The following is a 19,786-nucleotide window of genomic DNA, read 5'->3' on the forward strand; positions in this document are numbered from 1 at the left end:
CAGGCTCTTCTCAGATCAATAATTATTTAATTTCCAGCTCCAGAGGTTACAGTCAGGTTACATAAACTCTCGCTGGTTCAGTATCCTCCCCTCCTACAGAGCAACGGGCTGGTGCCCCTTACACACAGAACAACAACCCACAGCTCTGAGAGCCTGACAGAGACTGGTGTGGAAGGGAGAAAAACTGTCCCAGTTCCCTTCCACCAGTTACTAACACTTTTCCCAGTTGGACTGCACAGGTAGTGAGGTGCAAAAATATTTTTATTAACTAAAAGCTTGAGCATGTGGAACACATTCATCATTTTAGTGCTCTGAGTTTTAGTCGTAAAAATCCGTTTATTTGAGGAGCTGGACTTTGCAGGAGTAGAAAGGACATTCAAGTGGGTGTTTATGTTGAACTTAAGAAAGTATAGATCATTGTACTGCACTCTTCCAACCTAATGCAAGGATTTGGGATGTGGGGGATTCCCTAGGCTGGAGGGGTGGAAAAAGAGAAGCAACTTGTTTATATAAAACAACTCTGCTCTTACATCATTAAATACCAAAACTAAACTGAAATGTTGACCTAAAAAGCAAATGTTCCCAGAGCATGTGTGTTAATGCTGGGTTTGCAGCTGAGGCCTTGGCTTGGGTTGAGTTTAGAGGAAACCTGGTTGTGGATGACAAGCGTCCCCAAGTGTGGCAGCACCAACAGGGAAAGCGTTTCTCAACAGCTGAACCACAGAATAATTCCTTGCACTGCAAAGCTTCCTCCGGCTTTAGAGCCCAACTCGTGTTAGAAAAGAACCTGCAGAACCTACAGTTTATTTCCCAGGCAGCAGCAGCAGCCCCAGCTCCCAGCATGGTGGATTATTTCCACTGGGATGATGTGGTTGTGCATGTTGTTCAGTTTAAATGGACGCCAGGAATGTTATGGGACTGCACCTGCCTGGCCAGCGATGCTCCCACACCGGGATTGGGGGGAGATTGGTTTACACTCAGTTCTTCGCTCCTTTTAAGTCCAGTCCAGCAGATGTAGAAGTTTGGGATGATGTGGAATGCATTTTTCACATAATGCCTGTGGGGAGATGAGGAATGGCTAAAATAAATAGCAATTAGACAACAGCATCATCACTCAGGGGATGTGTTTGGAGGCTCAGGGCTGTCTGATGTCCAGGACAAACCTCACTGTGTGAGAAACACACACACACAACCCCACGCAATGCAGAGCAGCAGCTGGTCTGTCCTGGACTGCAGGAACATTTTAGGATGGTTTAAGGACATTCTGTAGAAAAAGTTGAGGAATAATTGCTAAAAGATCATTTAGCTGCCACAATTGTGTTTTTTTAAGCAATAAGAAATGGCCCTACAGTGCTGGTCACTCATGGAAGGGATAAAAAGTCCCAGGAAATTGTCATTTTTTGGGCATGAGGTGCAAAGCCTTATGCAAATACTGACTACACTCTGCTGTCCATGGACATAAACTCACAGTAGACCTGAGTACTTTGAGCCAGCTGTGAACTGAAACCTTGGAGTTGGCAGCATGACTTTACTACAAGCTGATAACCCAGTGTTAGACTTAACGTGTTACTGTAGCATGGAAAGGCCACTCTGCATCTGCAGGACTCAGGAATTATGCTGAATGGAAAAAAGGAGGATGCTGGCTCTGCTCTCCTGGGCTGGGGATGCCATCCCTTGAGGACTCTGCCTTGGGAGTGGGAACTGGCTCGGAAGGAGTAGAAAAGTGTGGCATAAGCAGCCAGGAAGCAGTAGGGTAATGTTAGATTGTGGCCAAGCAGGGTTTAGAAGGCTTTTTGCTACTCAGTTACTTATGGCTGATTACAAAGTAAAACGGAACCTTCACTGAGAAGCCAAATGCAGGTGTGTGAGCTCAGCCCTGCCCTATGGCCATACAGCGCTTCCCTGCTCCTCAGCTACGACTTCAGCTTCCCAAAGAGAAATGTTCTCACACTGTTCAGGAATTGAGATAATCTGTGGGTATTCTCATCTTTAGACTTCATGAAACCAGTTTTCTCCTGCTCAGGTAACACACGATGACAGACAAGGTCTGTCGCTACCTGGGCTTTTCCCTCACAAGGAGAAGGAGCCAAAGGAGGAACAAACTGATCCCCTTGGGCTCCTGAGCTGTGCCTGCAGGACATCCCAGAGCCCTCTGGAAATGCTTTACAACAAGTACCTGTGTCCTGGTCACATTCCTGGTCTCTGTGCCAGTGCCTGGGTGCTGGGGAAGGCAGGGAGCAGGCCCAGTGGCTCCTTGCTTTGTTCCAGGAGTGAGTTCAAGAACTCAGTGCTCCCAACAGTCTGGAAGTACCCTGAGGAGGGGAAACAAATATAAACCTGATGTGTGATAAACAGGGGTGTTATGGCAGGATCTGTGACAATCCTTCCCCAGTACAAGTTAAATAAGTTGCTGCAGTGGTTAAAACCCAGGAGCTCTTTTCCTTGGAATCTCAGTTATGGGGTCTCAGCAGTAATTTCAGAGCTTGCCCTTGTGAGTGGATGTGCAAGTGTTACATTAACAAAGCAGAACAGAATGTGCTACAAGTGTTGGAAGCTGGTGCTTCTTTTTTGCTATTAATAATAAAAAAATAAATAAAAATGCATCAGGACCATATTCAGCAGAATCCAACCAAGGACTGCATGAGAGGAACAACCATCCCCGGAGGCCCCCGCACCTGAGCCCCCCAGCCGAGGAGGGCAGGGCAGGATGAGGGCAGAGCAGGTGGCTGGGAGAAGGAGAGGAGAAGAGTGCAAGGGCAGAAAGGAACTCAGGGAATGAGAACATGCGTGGAAAGGGTCTGGAAGCAGGTGCATCTGAGTGCCAGGGCTGCCAAATGGTCCTGCAGCAGATGAGCAGCTCTGCCCCCAGGACCCCGAGTGTCACGAGGAGCTTTGATTCCACCACCACCGAGGGTGAGGAGAGAATTCAGAGCTGTAATAAACACAGCAAGAAGAACAGACAGGTGTCAGAGCAGCTTACAGTGAACAGAAACCCAGCTGGGGAGGGGCACCAAACCCCCCAACCACAGGGTGCTGGGGAAGGTTCTCCTCAGTTCTCCCCACACAATTCCAGGACATGATGTAACACCAAGACCTGCCCATGGATCGGATTTGAGGTGCTGGCAACGTCACCAGGAGCTCACCCAGACCAAGCCCAGGCTCTGTCCTAAGCCAGGTCTCACACTCCAAAAAAAGGCATCCAATCCAATCTGGCCTCAGGTCCCACTTCCAGCATTATTCCTGATAACCACCACTTGTTTACACAAATTATCAACAAAACCACACCACAATTGCTTCCAACAGGAAACTGTCCAGTCTTGTATGACAAGGAACAGAAAAAAATGACAGATTGAATTATGAGCTGGTTTACTTGTACTAAATGCAATTCCTAACTCAGTCTTTATGGGACTGATTTCCCTTCAATCATGGATTGCAGCATTTGGACTGTGCAGCACGTGGAGAACCCAAACATGCCACAGCCACCACACTGAGCTGTCCTAAAAAATACAAGCTGCCCAGATTCACATAAAACATCATGAACTCAGCTTTTTTTTCAAACACAGAATCCCAGAATGGGTTGGGTTGGAAGGGACCTCAAAGGCCATCCAGTTCCACTCCCTGCCAAGGGCAGGGACACCTTCCACTAGCCCAGATTGCTCCAAGCCCCGTCCAACCTGGCCTGGAACACTTCCAGGGATGGGGCAGCCACAGCTTCTCTGGGCAACCTGTGCCAGGGCCTCACCACCCTCACAGGGAATAATTCCTTCCCAATATCCCATCTAACTCTGCCTCACCTCAGAGTGAGCTGTTCTTAAAAACCCCAACAACACAGACAACCCCCCCCCAACCCCTTATCTCTCTTGATATCTTTCTATGCAGAGCTTCTGAGTCAGTTAAACTACATAAAACCAAAGAGAACACAAAACTCCTGGATGAGGATGGATGTGAGCAGAGCAGCTGGAAAAGGATGTGTGGAGGGGGCCAGAAGGCACCTGGGCTGCAGCAGAAGAGGTGGATGGTGCAGGCCCAGCTTGTTCCTCTCCTCAGCTCCAATTTTAGGGTTCCCAGGGTAAGGCAGGAGCTGGAATCACCCCACCCCTGCTCCTGGAGGATTGGCAGAGCCCTCACTGCCCTTGGAGACGGCACCTCCTGGCCCACAGGAGCATTAAAAGGGCTGGATCTTCCCAAGTTTCCTTCCCCCTCCTAGTTCCCCTGCCACTCTTCCCCAAGTTTGACTGCTCTAAAGCATTTACAAATCTAAAAAGCAGAGAGAAAAAAAATGTTCACCTGTCGGGTGATATAAAACCAATCTTCTACTAAATGTGCCAGAATAATTTTTCTCCACCTCAACCACAGTTAAAACCTTCAGTCTATTCATTACTGTCTTTTTATAGTATTTTTATTTAATAAAACCTATTAAGACTACCATACAAATCTCTTTACTTATGCTTTTATCTTTTAACTGATCAATTTTTATATTGCTGACATCCCTTCTTCACCATTTGCTCATTTAAAAATTCATAGTATATGAGCTCTGTCTCTGGAGAAAACGTCTATAAAATTTGTTACAGCTGGCAAATGTGTATGAGTCAGTGATAGCACATGACTAAATGCTTCACAGAAAATAAAATTTGTTTCTGTAGTAAGCAGAACTGTTTAAATGTTATTTATTTTTATGTTTCAAAGAAAATATATTGTGAAGTGCTGCATTGATTTAATAGGCAGCAATGTCTGTGTACACGCTGTACCCGGGAAATTTATGAAACCTTTGCACAACTCCTTTAATTGAATTTTCCAAATCTCTCACCACACACAAATAATCAATATCTTCTGCAGAGAAAACCAGTCAGAATTATTACAGTCTTTCTTTTCAATTTTGTTGTCATCAGCACATACAGAGCACCTGGATATTTGTAATGTCTGGATGGCAAGTTATTTACACCTCTTAAACATATAATTGCTACTAAGTGAGTCCAAACTAATGTTTCTTTTCTTTTTTATTTAAAATAATTATATTCATGGGACAAAGCAGTATTTATTGTTGTGTAGGAGTTGCTACATGTAGCTGTTGGAAGAACTACAATTCTTCTGAATTTTTCATTAAGCTTAATACTCTCAACTAGATCCACTAGAATTAAAAATTAATAGCTGTTGTGTCTCTAAAAAGGTAAATAGGAAAATAGAGAGTAAATATGAGTGGAAATCTGTGAATAAATGGGGCTGCCACCCAAATCTGAAACGCAGGGCGACAGTTCTGGATGTGCCCACACTCATATGTCTCACGTGCATTTCTGGATCTGCCACAGCAGGTAATGGCTTAATATTTTATCTGCATAGTACAGGGTGTTCCATCCCTGCAGCTTTGGAACCTGCTCCTTCCTTCCAGCCCAAAGCTCCTCCTCACACCCAGAGAGAGTCCTCAAACCTCGGGCTGGACTCTAAAATATGGACTGTTATGGAGTGGGGGCACCCAACAGCTCCAAATCCTGCTGGGAAGGAGCAGTGGAAACCTCACCCCAGCTCCTCTGTCAGGACAAGATTCCTCCTTGTCCTAGGAGAAGCACTGCCACCACAGATTTTGGGTACTGGGGGAGTGGGTTTTGTTACCTTTCTAGATTGGGAGGGCCTTGCTTGGTCCCAGACTAAACCAGACCCACCTGCACAGACCAAGGGATGGGTGCAGCCAAATTCAGCCTGAGCAACAACAGCTTCTCATCCCCAGGATACAAAGCAGCCACTCCTCTGGGGCAAACCCACTTGGGAGGAACCCAGAGAACTTTGCCCTGTGTCTGATGGTGGAAAAGCCTCAGGAGCACAAACTCGGATTTCCTTCCACAGGGAAGAGCAGCTGAATGAGGCCATGTCCCTCCAGCACCACAAAGCTCTGATTCCTTGGAGCTGAGTCCCAGAGACACAGGACACAACACTCACAGGGTTTCAGCTCCAAGGAATCATCTCCCAGTTGGAATGTGGGCTGAGCCTCTCCCTAATCTCTGCCTACACAGCCTGGCTGGGGCTGGGCTCGCTGAACTCAGTTGAACATCAAGCTTAAGAGTGTGTTTTTTCAGAAAATATTGCTTTTTAATTCAATTCCTATTTTAGTTTCAGAACCTTTCTGACCAGGCCAAGAGGACAACTCATCTCCTGGTTGGATTACAAGTCAGGAGAACTGATGGCACCATCAGGGACGTGAACTCAGGGCAGACATTTGGGATGAGAGGCAAAACACCAAACCTGGCCTAAGCATTGAGTAACAATGTTTGCAAACACAACTCTAAGTCTCCATCTAATAATCTGCTTGAAAACAAGTCCTTCAGCATCATTTTTGTTCCTTTTAGAGCTGTTGTGCATCTGAATCACAATCTGAACACTAGAAAGCAGCTCAAGTTTCTGAATCAATTTAGTTGTGAACCAACTCAGTTCACTTAAGTTCTCAAGACTTACTTTTCCCAGCAAAGGGATAATGACATTTCTTCCCTGCAAGTGAGTCCAAAGTTGGGCTGAGAAAAATAACCATGTTTTTTAAGTTAAGGTTTTACAGTCAGAAAAATTCACCTCTGCAGTCTGATGTATTCCCCTTTTCCCCAGGAGACCCCAAAGGAGGAGGAGGAGGAGGAAGGATAGGTGGGACAGACCCCAAGTATGTCTGAAGAGCAACAAATTTGTTTTACTTTATGTGAGAATGATGTAAAAAATAAATTGTAAATGTGACTTACCCTCACTGCCTTCAACCCACCAGCAGAGCAGACCCAAGGGGTTTAGTCCTAGGATACCCAATGTCCAAACTCAAACTGACATGAATTGGGATAAATAGTGGAATACTGTATTTTTACCTTTCTATCTGATTGGAGAAGGAACTCTGCTTACTAAGAAGGCTTCTGCATTTTGCAGTTCTGCGATGGAATTTATGTTTTGCCATCTATCCAGTCTTAAAAAAACTGGATTGGTGAATGGGAACTCAACTTTACTTCATCCCTGATCTCTCCAGCTTTGCTTTTTTAGTGACTCCAAGTGACATTAAATGAAAATCCGCCCAGTTGATCCTGACCCAGTCTCTTGGAAAGCCACCACTACTGATCCAAGAGTGCAAAAGTCAGTCCCTTGTACTAACACCAAGATGGAAGCTGGGAATGCTTAGAACTAAACTCGGGGGGTGACTGTATTTCCCCCTGAGCTGGGCAGGATGAACAACACCATGGAAAGAAAGTATTTTGGATTTCATTGTAGCCTGAAAACAGTTTTTCCCAACACTGCAAGATTTGATCTGCTCTAACACTCCCTTGTTTCCCACATGGACAGCAGATGGAGTCATGGATATGATTTATGTCACTGGTTTTGGGAAGCAAAGTATTAGTATAGTTTGTAACAACCAACCAAAGTAGCTTTCCTGTTTGGAATCTTATCTTCACTCTTGGAATCTCCCAATTTATTAAACTTTCCTTTAAAATATGCACAGCCCAACCTACACAGCCATTCCCAGCAAACGCAGGGCATGGCTGGGACTGGGATACACCGACTCCATTTCATCTCTTGGCAGTTGTTTTACCATTTGCTTACTTTCTATTCCAAAACATTTTGTTTACTGTAAATTCCAGTCATGGCCAGACAATGCTGCCCTTTTTTCCTGCTGGTCACCCAAAATGATAAACTGAGCTCCACACAAGGCTGCCCATTGAGCCAGGAATGTTCTGGATGGAGTTGTTTTAAGAGGAGGTTGTTTATGTAAAGTAAATAAATTTCATGCCTCACCATGTGATGATAATGTGACATTCCCTGGGTACCAACCCACTGAACAGTCATAAGTTCTCAGCCTTGCCATAACTAATTAAAAATAATTCTGAAAAAACCACATCCAAAACTAAAAGGCAAAGGCAAACATCTCCAAATGCTTTCCTTTGATCACACACTTCTCTGCCTCTCCTACAACTGCATTTCCAAGATTGCAAAATTGAATTTATTCTTTGTTAAAACAAAACTGACACTGAAACTACATAAAAATTGGTGAACTTAAACTCAGAATTCTATTTTCCACCCCACTTCCATAAAGTATTTCTCCTCTAACAAGACTGGGTATGTGTTTGGTGTTAGGGGCTGGTTTTTAGAACAAAGATGGAACAAAAAAATATGCATTAAAGAGCAGGGCACAAAGGAGGCAGTGAGTGTTTAAATCTGCACTGGCCCATGGCATTCCCGTCACTGGGATCATTGGAACAGGAGGACACAGGGAGCTGTAAATCAGAGAGAGCAGATTGCACAAATGAGCCAAATTTCTTCCAAAGGGTTGTCACTCCTTTACATTTGGAGATAATCTGCTGGAGCCCAGGAAACCTAAGTTTAAGCAGTTTTCTTTCCCTTAAGAGAATTCCCCACAGCAGAGCGAATTTAGGCCTGAGCAGATCCAAACCAAAGAAGCAGCAGAGATGCTATCAATGCTTTTAATTCTGGTTTTGCTCTATTTTCAGACAGAATGTGTGAAGAGAACAGAAATATCAGAATATCAGTGGGGAAGTTGTTGATTTTACCGTGTGTGAAAGAAAATCCCAATCCTGTGTGTGTCCCTTCCTTCCTGCCAAGGCTCTGAAGTGCCCACCTGGTATTAAATGTCACCAACTTCATGGAGAAACACCCAATACAATGAAAAGAGCAGAAAATACTAAATTTGTGTAGTGGAAGTTTTCAGAGGAAACACATTTGATTCTCATAGTTTTCATAACTCCATGTTACCCAACTTATTGCAAGTGGAAAGAGCTAAGAAGGAATCAACCAAAAGGAATCAAAACACGAGTTACACAGGAGTTACACACAGTTTCTCACCTGGGGCAGGGAGTTTTCCATGGTTTGCTTTCAACAGCTGCAGCTCTTCTGCTTGACTCACTAGTGAAGAAATAAATCCCAAATCAGAGATTTCAAAGGAAATGATCCCTCTGCTGCCTTCTTCACTTTCAATGCATTTCAAGGAAAAAAGCCCTTACCTATGTAATTGTGCTTTAAAAAATTAACAAAAAGTTTTCAAAATTCAGATAATTTTGACAAGTGGTGCTTTCAGCCTCATACCACATTTTGTTCCCATTTTTTGCTGCGCTTTGTTCCTAAATCAGAGATGGGGAAAAGAGGATTCCTTCCCAAGGAGCTGACAGAAAGATGGACATGACAGAGGATGTCAGCAGTAGGTGTGAGCTCTCCTCTGGGCTGTGGGACTGTCCTATCCAGAGCAGGGATGGGAACACAGACTATTTCCAGGGAATTTCCTTCTGTATAAGAAAGGCTCTGCCATTACAGAGGGAACAGTGCAGTGTATACACATGCAAAAGGAAAAGCTTTGGAATACACTGTCAGGAAAGAAATGGTAATTTAAACAACAGCAGCTGCTGGAATTGTGTGCATAAATTCCAATGCTCTGGGAAGAAAAATTCTCTAGCACCTGTTGGCTTTACTGTCCACCTGTTTCCAACTGCAAACAGAGCAGTTCCAGGTTTTGCTGCCCTGGAGCTGGTTCCAGTGCTTTTTTACTTGGCAGAAAACAGAGCAACGAGGCAGGTTATAGAATGATGTCTGTTGGCACTTTTGGTGCAGGTTAAGAAACTATTTTATCACCTTTGCATGTTTGTCTGGAGAGTGGACACAGGGACTGGCTGTATCCAGGTATTGCTCATATTCCCTGCCCAGCTGGAGGTTGGCATGAAAAGTCTCCAAGAACAATGTAAATGACCTGGAAAAGGTGACCCTGATTTCTTATCCCTGCAAGCCAATATCTCTGGTCTTCTCCTGCAAATATCCACACTGGTTTCTTTTTCATTAGAGTATTTCCCCATCACATCCTCCCCTTCTGGTTGGGAAGAGCAGGAGGAATCAACTTCAGAACCTCTGACTTGGAAAAAGGATAAAGAGTTTCCTAAAAATGGACACATGTTAAGTGAAAAAACTTCAGCTTTTCGGGTTCCTTTGGCAAAGTATTACAGATGTGCCATCTGGGAAGCGCCCTTATCCCAACACAATAAGCATCTGGAATGTCCATCATTTAAAGACACATGAATAGCGATTTTTAAAGCCTGGAAATTTATATTCAGCCTAATCCTCCTGCCAGGCAAACAAACAAACCAACTTCCTCGGAAGAAGAGAAGACAAGCAAAGCAATCCAAGTGCAAACGTTTATCCTAATTCCCAGCTAAGTACCCACTAAGTATCTAACTATTTACATGAGAAAAGGTGTTGCTCTTCCAAGTTTTCCCTCCCCATTGAGTTGGAAGAGCAGGACATGGGGCTGCCTGTCTTTTATGTCCCTGTTGGATGCACGAGGAGATTTAAAATGCATTTTTCTTGACCAAAACAGAATCCTGGGCTGTGACACTCCATTATAACACCGGGAACCATCTGGAGTGATCCCTGTTCAATGGTTAGAAAGGGGATAAACAGACTGGAAACCCTCCTTACGCAGTGTTTGGGTTTTCTGCACTTCAGCACTCAGGGCACGAGAGGAGTCTGAGACACCGAGGATATTTTCCAGCTCTCTGCTGCCCTCCAAAGCCTGGAAAACAACAATTAAAGACACTGGGAAATCCCATTCCCAAACTATCTACTAGCTGTCTACAACTTATCAAAAACACCCGAAAGAACGAACTTTTGGAAATTGCTAATAAATAAACATTTCAATTAATATATTTCAAATAAATTCTAGCAAGTAAATACATATTTTAAATTAGTATCAGTCTTTTTTTTAGTAAATAAAACCTTGTCAAAGCACATAAAATATATCACTACAGTACTCTGAATACACTGAATTATTTCCCAGCTATTGATATACAGCAATGAACCTTCTGCTACATTTATTCAAAATGAAACAAAATGGGAATAAAATAGAAGAGTGATTTGCATTTTAACATGCATTAAACAAACTATTAAGTGATGACACATTAGTGGTAAATTAAATAGTACCATCACTTCATCAAAAAGGGATATTTCATTTTAAAGGACACAAAAATCTACGTAGTAATAATTCATATTTCAAGTTATAAGTAACAGTTGAGAACTACCTATGGTTTTATTTGTGAACAAAAGGAGGAGTGATACAAATTAAAAACGGTGGACTTGGAAAAGCAATTCGTCTAGTTCAAAAAATTTTTCTAAGTTCTGAGGTTTTTTGCATTTTCTGGATTTCCAAGTCGAACCTGCCTGACTTCAAGTCTTTTATTTGCTTCCCTAAAATTTAAATGCTGCCTATAAAATTTTAATTTTGATTTCAAATCCTGTATTAAAAGCAGATAAAAAATAAATCAGTGCAAAGCAGACCTGGAGGCTTGTGAGATTTGCTCTTATTTTCAGAATTCTGCCCAATGAACTTCTCACTTGGGACTGCAGTTTCAGGAACCTGGATCCAGAAAAAGTAAAACAATTCCAATTACTCTCATCACCACTCACTGAAATTCCATGTTTGCAATGTTTCCCAGAGTTTCTTCCCAATGTAATCAGGTTGGATCCAGCTCAGTGTCCTGTAACACCAAAACCAACCCGCCTTTGGTTGGGATTCATATCCCAACTGCCAAAAATCCTTATATCCTAATTTTAAGGAAAGGAACTCAGGTTCAGCAGTATCAGAGGATTTTCTTCAGGATTTGCACATTAAAAAAATTCCTGCCATGATAGTTTAGAGTATTTTCTCTTTGAACCATTTAAAGATGCAAATCAAATAATCTATTTACTGTTTCCTCTCACAGAAGGGAGAATTATCCTTATAAAAACCTCAAATTTAGGAACAGAGCTACGGTATGGAAATGTAGAAAACTACATTTCCATATGAGAAAAGAAAACAATAATAGCAGTGTATTGGACTATATATTTTCCACCTGTAAAAATCAAGTGTCTGGAAGTTCACATAAATATCAAGTGTAGGTGTTGGTTTATAAATGTTTTTAGTGGCAGGTCAGTAACTGCTGGTCTTCTGCAAAGCTTTTAAAAATATACTGAATTACTGAAGGCAAACATTTACACGTTAATGAAGGCTCTGATTACTCCAATTGTTCTGCAGTTCAGGGTTCCGTCACCAAGAAATGAGTTGACCAAGGGAATTACCGAACCACCAAAAAACCCCCTAAGTCAGTTTAGTTTACCACTGGTATAATTTTAATATTTTATTTTTCACTATGTAAAGTCACCCAAACAATTCTGCCGAACTCCATCACTCAGCAAACGCTGTTCTACAATGAAGGAATTTCAAGCTCATGGTGGGGGAAACATCCATTACAAGGAAAAAGCCCAACAGACAAACTGAGAGCTCAAAAGGAAGAGCTACAACTTCAAACACGACATTTAGTTGAATAATGCCTATCTAGGAAAACAGCCCATCAGACACCTCACCTGAAACATTTATTTAAGTGCTTTACTAACTGGGGATTGCCCAAAGTTCATTAAGGTCAGGAAATTTATACCTTAAAATTAGATTGTGGCAGAAAAGACGAGAATTGTAAAAGATTTTGCATTAATTTACACCTATAACCATTCAGTGCCTTTGAATATCCAATCCTGTGCAATCAGAAGCACTCAAAAGAATGGCTATTAATTGAATTCTGTGTGAAATATTAAATAAAAATCACTGCCCCCATGACAAAGTGAACACGTTTGATGCACTCACCCATCCTGCTCTGTTGGAGGCTGCCCTCTCCTGGATAATCCAGGGTCGGAATTGCTCTGCTCTCTCCCACCTCCTCGGAGTGCACAAGGAAGAAAAGAAACAATAAAGATAACAATAAGATATTTTCTATTCGAAGCACGTGAAGTAGGTGTTCCTATCAATCTTGATTTTAGAATGATCTTTTAGGAAGAGGAAAAAACACCCAAACTCACTTGGAAAGCAGGACAGATTCCCTGGAGTGAACCACACTGAATTCACTACAATTTACACTTTCGTAATTTGAGCTCTCATCAACTCACTTTACATTTATATTCCTGGAAACCTTGGGATTAGAGTATTAATAACTGGAAGTTGGGATAATTCTGGCAATTCCAGATCCCACCCTGTGGAATGAGGTGCTTTTCACATCTCTCTGTAAGAAACCTCCTTCCTGACATCAGACTAAAAAAGGGAGGCCACACAAAGCATTAAACACTTCGATTTCTTATTAAATTTGAATTATTACACACAAGTATCAGCACTCAAGGACGAATCAACTTTTAATTTTAATATTTTGTAAAACACTCAGAAATATCTCAGAATGACGAAGTGCTATACAAGTTTAAGCTGTTCCAATACAGCAGCTGAAGGTTAAGACCCCCAAAGATTCAATTTTAAATCTAAGTAGTCAATAGGACTTGAACTTAATTTTGTAGTAATCTTTGTTCTGTTGTTTTCTTACATATTGGTCACAGAAAAATAGAATATTGATTATAGAGTAACACCTCAAACGTGATACCCAGAACCTATTAAAGCACCACAGCTCTTAAAATAAAAGTGTTTTTTCAGAAGGAGAACAGAGATTGTGGGTTTAAAAGGACACCCTGAAACCTGTGATTTCATAATTGTATAACACCATTTTGTACCTATATGAACACAGGAAAAAAAGAGCTGGTTAGTGCTACATTACTGAGTAATTATCCATCTAAATGTCAGCTCTGCTCATGTGATCAGGCTTTTTATAGGCAAAAGGAATGTTCCCCTATGTCCACCCTTAATATCAGGATGGAAATACATGTTCACCTTTCCCACTGACATCCTAATATACATTTTAATTCAAGACATTTTGCCCCTGTTCTACTTTCACCTGAGACATAAGGCATTATCTAACTCAAGTGCAGAGAGGCTGGGAAAGTTTGAAAAGTTGTAGTAATTTAAACATTTGTGTGTTGTCATGAAAATTAACAGTTCATTAAAGCAGGTAATTACCAACGTAGGGATAGTCAAGAGAACATATCCAGAGAGCTACAGATTTTTAATTTTAACTGCTATCATTATACACAATTTTAAAAGCTTTTGCAAAGGTAAGAAGAACAACTACTGGCAACTCTTCTCGTGGAAAGGTTCCTTTGTACAGGATGAAGAGATTCATATTTACCAGCAAGTACCACCAAATCTTGATAGAGAAGTTAAAGCATTCAAACACAAAATTTCCTTTCTGCTGATAAAAGCAGAGACTGACAGAGAAATCTGACCTGGGAAATCTTTGAAAATACCTTTCTCTCTGCAGGAAAACAGAGTAGATAAATTTAGATGCCAAGAACATAATTTCCCTAATAAACAGAGTCAGGAAGCTGCTCACCGGAACAGTCACTTTTCACAGCAAGAAGAAAGTTGGAAACCAGTGGGTTTGGATTCCAAGAAAAAAATGCACCACATAACCAGGAGTATTTGTGGAAACACTTAAGACACAGCATTAATGCAACTATGTTGAAGAGGAAAATAATCCCAAAGAGAAACTGTTTAGAGTCTTTTAAGATGGTAGGGGTCAGTACCCAAAGGGCTGATTAAATGTCTCTGAAGATTTTGGGATGTGAAGGAAGTGGGAGTATGGATATGCCCACCATGCCAAATAACCATCTTTTCAGGAATCAAGAAGAAGCCACTTAGTTTGAGAGGAGGAATTGCTCACAAGACAGGGCAGGCCCTGTGACAGAGGATTACTGTCTCCATCCCAGACCTGCAAGTACATAATCCAGGCCTTGCATTGCAAATCCCAACACAGTTCCTAAAAGGCCACAAAATAAAACACACACCAGCTGATAAATCTTCAGTTTTGTGGAAGCAAGACTGTTCTAAAATACAGGTCCTTTCTATAAATGAGGTTTCCATGACTGGTTGAGACACACAATCAATTCTTCCCTGTGGTTCCCTGACACTTAAAGAGATCACCCCCACAACCTACAGAGCCATAAAAGCACCTCAGGCCACTGAAAATCCACTTCTTGAGCACTCGGAGCTTGCACTAAAAACTGTGGCTGTGTAACTAAGGGGATGGAAATCCTAAAGGGAACTGGAAATAATATAATTATAAAAATAATTATATATTTTCTGAAAGCTAATGACATTCAGTATTATGTTCATCAAAAATTGCCTTGAAGTGCCTTACCATGAAAAATAATTGTCAAAAAATACACTAAATAAAAAAGGACTTTGCTAACATGCCAAACCAGGGGAATTAATGGAATTATTGACAAAAATGCCAGTGTGGAAGTTTTTCACTGAGTCAAAGCCAAATATTTTTAATACTGAGCAACAGAAAGCAAAACTTGCCTCATAAACAAGTTGTTTCATAAACACCCCCAAGATTTAGACTGAAAAGATTCAAGCTTTAGAAGTCAACATCAGCTTTTCCAAAAGAGATTAAAAATTTTTAAGGTGAAAAAGGAAACAAACATAGCACATGAGAGACAAGCTACTAGATCAAGCCAATAATCAGGAAAATATTGTATTAAGAAAGAGGGAATGTTCAACTAACCTTTTGCTGGGGGGTTCCTGGGATTTTGTTCATTGTGGCTCACAGGGGATGAACAGGGACTCATCTCACATGTTCCTGTTGTTGGGGAGTAAGAATTCAGATTTTTCTTTTGGACCTTCTGAGGCGTTGCATCAGATGGCTGAAATGTAGCAAAATACAAAAATATCTAGATTAATATTGATAAAATCTCTCTGAACATTTACCATCTGCTAAGAGGTTCTCCTCAGTAATTCCTAACTTTATGTACTCCCATAAATTGGAAGCCCATGTTGTATGTTGTGGTGGATTGACCTCGTGCCCACCAAGCTGCTCTCTCACTCCCCCTCCTCATTAATATTAGTTTTACTCTAAAAAAATAAAAGCTCCTTTTTCCATAAAGAAAAAGTCTGTGTTTTGCAGAGATTTAGGTATCACCTGGTTGGTCGGTTTGGGTTTTTTAAAGCAGCCGAAACCTGATATTATTTTTCCTACAGTATTAAGAATTTAAGACACATAAGAACTATAAGCAACTATTTTTAGATTTTAATTGCATCAAAAGATAGTTATTTCTAATGATTATCTACACAAATGTTAATTTAAAAAATCCCAAGTAAGTTCCTTAAACTCCAAATTTTGTGCCTGGCTTAGGATTTCAATATGTCTAATGGCAGTGCTGGTATTGGTCATTAGTAATATGACTTACACCATATTTTGAAATGTTTAATTTGCTGCCCACTCACCTCTGTCTTGTTTTAGTCTCAAATACCCTAAATAATTTCCCATCAGCCATTTATGCTCTTGTCTGTCAGTACTGACACAACACCTGATGCAAATGCTCAGTCTGTTGCCACTGTTTTGCCACATTCAAGCAGGTTAAAGAAATGTTTCAAATGATCTTTAAATGAAATATTAATTTAAATATCAATGCCCATTTAGGCACTTACATGTCAACAAATCTCCAATCTGCTCACAGTTTCAGGATATTTTTCCTGCTTGAACAGCAGCCACCTCTGGATATGGATAAGCATATCCACATCCGAGCAACTACCTGGAGAAAGTTCCTGTTGTACTTACAAGGACAGTATTTATTTGGCAGTAAGAATTTCTCCTCCAGGAAGAAGAGTTTTAGTCCAGTTATGCAATTTTTTAATGATATCATGCAAACATTCCAAAATCTAAAAATACTCATTTTTGACCTTTAGTTCATAGGTATTTTGACCAGGAGGTGGAATGAGGGACTCCTGAAAAACAGGGAATGAACTGTAGAAACAGCAAAGATGAAACAGATACTTCAATCAAATAATGTGTGTTTACTACTTTATGTTCCTTCCTACCTTCTAAAAAGTTATTTAATTATGGCACACTAAATCTCTACCATGTCATTAGAGGCACTGTATGAACTAAAAATCCGTGTAAACCCACATCACTGAGCTCCCACTGAAAGTTTTGATCACTCAGATGGGCTTTTGTGAAGCTTTTTGCTACACAAGAACCTGAATGCAGGTAACCATCAAATAACTCCTTTTAGCTCATCTGCTTTAAGGCAGAAAAAGAATTCCATGGAATTTCAGCTGGACCACTCACCTACAAAAATGTTACCACAGCCTAAGAAACAGATGCAAAATGACACTCACAGCTGCACTGTGAGCAGAACAAGTTGGGTAATGGTACACTAAGCTGCTAATTAAATTGCTAATGATTTTTTTTAGTGCCACTGCAGTATTTTGCCACCTTTGTTTAAATTTATAAAAAAATATCTAGAAAAATTTTTAAAATTGTGAATTTCTACCTTGCTAAACACCAGTGAGGCCTCCAAAGATGTGCTGCATAGGAGCAAATCTCTTCACAATGACACAGAGATGGAGATTTCCTGGGAGCTCGTTTGCTGATCAGTTATTTCTCCCTGTACTTTTCCCAAATTTTCCTTCCTTTAAAGCCTGCCATCCTCCCAAAATCCTCTACAGCAACACCCACCGTGGTAGGAGAGACAATAAACCGACATATGTCCCACCATGCTGGGACTGGGAGGACGCTGGAGCTGCATTTACAAAAAATAATAGCACCAGTACAATTTTATTTTCATTGTGATAACTGTGGTGAAATTTATGGCAGTGTTTGTACTTTATTGTTTCATTCTGCCAGATTAGCTGAGGGAGGTAATTACAGCTCTGACATGAAAATGCCTTTAATGTTTTCATTTCAATTTTGCAGTTTGTGATATGCAGATTCCAGCATTGCCATAATTCCATATTGTTCCACGTACAATTACAGGGCAGAGCATTTGCTCCCAGGATAATGGAGCTAATTTTTAATAAATTATTTCACCGAGGATCTTAACTCATTCAGCTCTTGGGTAAATAGTGATGGCAATAACAATGTGCATATTTTTCAAGTGATTCATGCAGATGTACATTACTTAACACCAGGCAGCTCTGTGACAAATGAAATACTATCAATTTTATACTATAATATTTGTCAGCAGTAATTTTGTGGCTCAGGATTTTCCCAGACAACAGCCAATCTGTAACAATATAAAAGCAGCTCTAATGAAATAGCACGTTTATACACACATAATTTTTGCACATAGATACATACACATAGAAATATACACACCTATAGAAACACACACATATAGATATAAATATATATATATACACACATATAAACAGATGGTTCCATACACCAAAAAATACTTACATTATCTTTTTTGACAGTGTCCAACTTTAATGCTCGCTTAACTCTGCAAGAGAAAAATATGGACAAGTTTTATGGTATCTAGACACAAAGATTTCTTTTAGAAACATCTATAATTGATATTTTTAAAGACGGTTTCCTTTGTCGTGTTTCACATTTACACAAGAAAACAAATGTCATCCAAAGCAAATCTATTAACTGATTAAAATACTGTGTACCAAGATGAAAATGTTTGCATAAGAAAACCTGATTCTCCATTTTATAATAGAGATAAAAATCAAGACACTGAAGCGAAATCACACTGAATATTTGCTTTTTCCCCAAGATATAAACACCAAAAAACCCACAAAATCCTTTTCTTTTACATACCTTGTGAGCAAGGGTTGAAAGGATTTTGCCATTAGTTGCAATAATGCACAAAGCCATTTAAAACACAGGTACAGCCAAGGAGAAAAAAGTAGTTTTTCCCATCATTTTAGCTCTTAACATGATTCAGTGCTGCCAGACTATGACTTAACAGGGGAACAGATGCTCTATGTCTTTACAGGTCCCCAAACCATAAGAAACTATTTGCTTCCCTTCTTCCTTCTCCTGATTCAGGAACATGCCAAGCTCTCTCTGCAAAATCTGCTCTGCTGAACTGGATGCCCAGCTGTTAATGGCAACACTGGAAGGGGAAAGCTGAATATTTATAATACTTTATATGGTACAGCTGTCTGCTAAAGAGCAGTCATCAAAATTTTATTGAATGCAGGCTAAATGCTCCAAGGAAAGAAAGGTCAACATAAATTAAGACTATTTTTCCCACAGACAACTGAAAGTTTTTAAGCACGTTCCTAAATCTTGGTCTAAACCACGATATAAAACAACAAGAAACAAAAAAATCTGTGTAAGAACAGTCCCCAAGAAATGCATATATTATATTAAATGAAACAGGATTTGCAATATACATCATATTTCAAGAACTTGGTTCAGTTTTCATCTTGGAAAAGAATGTTTTGCTTTGTAAGGAATTAAGATGACCTCATTCCAGACATACCCTTTTTAAATTTATGCTGCAGTAAATTAAAGACAATAGAAATGGAAGCACATCTTTGATATGTAACTCAGGTAAGGGTCTTATATGAAAACTGTTTTACGACCATCTCCATTACAAAAAGGGGAAGAGAACGTTCTGTGTTAAAAATGCCAAAGGAACAGGTAACATTAAAATTAAAAAAGCCTATGAAATTCTGGCCAAGGGGCAGTGAAAGCTGTAACAGTTTGATGGAATTCTTTACAATGTATTTCTTTTTTAAAGAGAAACCCATATTGAAGGAATCCTGACTCCATTCCACCTTCCAGCCTATGGCAGCAGGGAAATATCCTATTTATTAATAGAGAGGATGCTCTGGGGGCCAGTGCATTTGCATGTTGTACCAAGGCATGTGATGATGGAAGATTTTATGACTGAAAGCCAAAGTAAAAAGCAGGATCTGGACTCAGCACAGCTGTAGGATGAAGAGAAATGAGAAACTAAATGAAAATCCCATTAAATTATAAACATTGAGAAAAATTTCTTAGGGGGAAAGTTGTGGACTGATCAAAGGTACGTTCTTTGGAGTCTGTCAAATATTGTGGACAGGAACAGAGAAGCCCAAATTTCTCTCTGCTGATCTCCAAAACCCCTGCAAACTCCCCAGATTATGGGG

The 19,786-nt window shown here is 40.5% G+C and overlaps 1 protein-coding gene across 6 annotated transcripts in view; it reads right to left on the minus strand.

The window, feature by feature from the left end:
* ITGB3BP (integrin subunit beta 3 binding protein) overlaps positions 1–19,786 on the minus strand; it is a 22,180-nt gene continuing 2,394 nt past the window's right edge. For 3 of the 6 annotated variants that reach the window (XM_027694244.1, XM_027694240.1, XM_027694239.1), the window contains 8 exons: positions 18,099–18,141; positions 15,423–15,561; positions 12,626–12,698; positions 11,287–11,365; positions 10,432–10,525; positions 8,815–8,874; positions 2,177–2,312; positions 1–1,057 (listed from right to left, as the gene is read on the minus strand). In XM_027694244.1, the coding sequence (XP_027550045.1) occupies positions 2,188–2,312; positions 8,815–8,874; positions 10,432–10,525; positions 11,287–11,365; positions 12,626–12,698; positions 15,423–15,561; positions 18,099–18,141 (613 nt within the window). In that variant the 3' untranslated portion in view covers positions 1–1,057; positions 2,177–2,187. Of the gene's footprint in view, positions 1,058–2,176; positions 2,313–8,814; positions 8,875–10,431; positions 10,526–11,286; positions 11,366–12,625; positions 12,699–15,422; positions 15,562–18,098; positions 18,142–18,464; positions 19,190–19,786 lie in introns of those variants that run through there. The other 3 variants (XM_027694243.1, XM_027694241.1, XM_027694242.1) reach the window with 3 other exon arrangements.

The sequence above is a fragment of the Neopelma chrysocephalum genome, unplaced genomic scaffold, assembly GCF_003984885.1.
Source record: "Neopelma chrysocephalum unplaced genomic scaffold, ASM398488v2 Primary Assembly neopelma1_97, whole genome shotgun sequence".
NCBI lineage: Eukaryota > Metazoa > Chordata > Aves > Passeriformes > Pipridae > Neopelma > Neopelma chrysocephalum.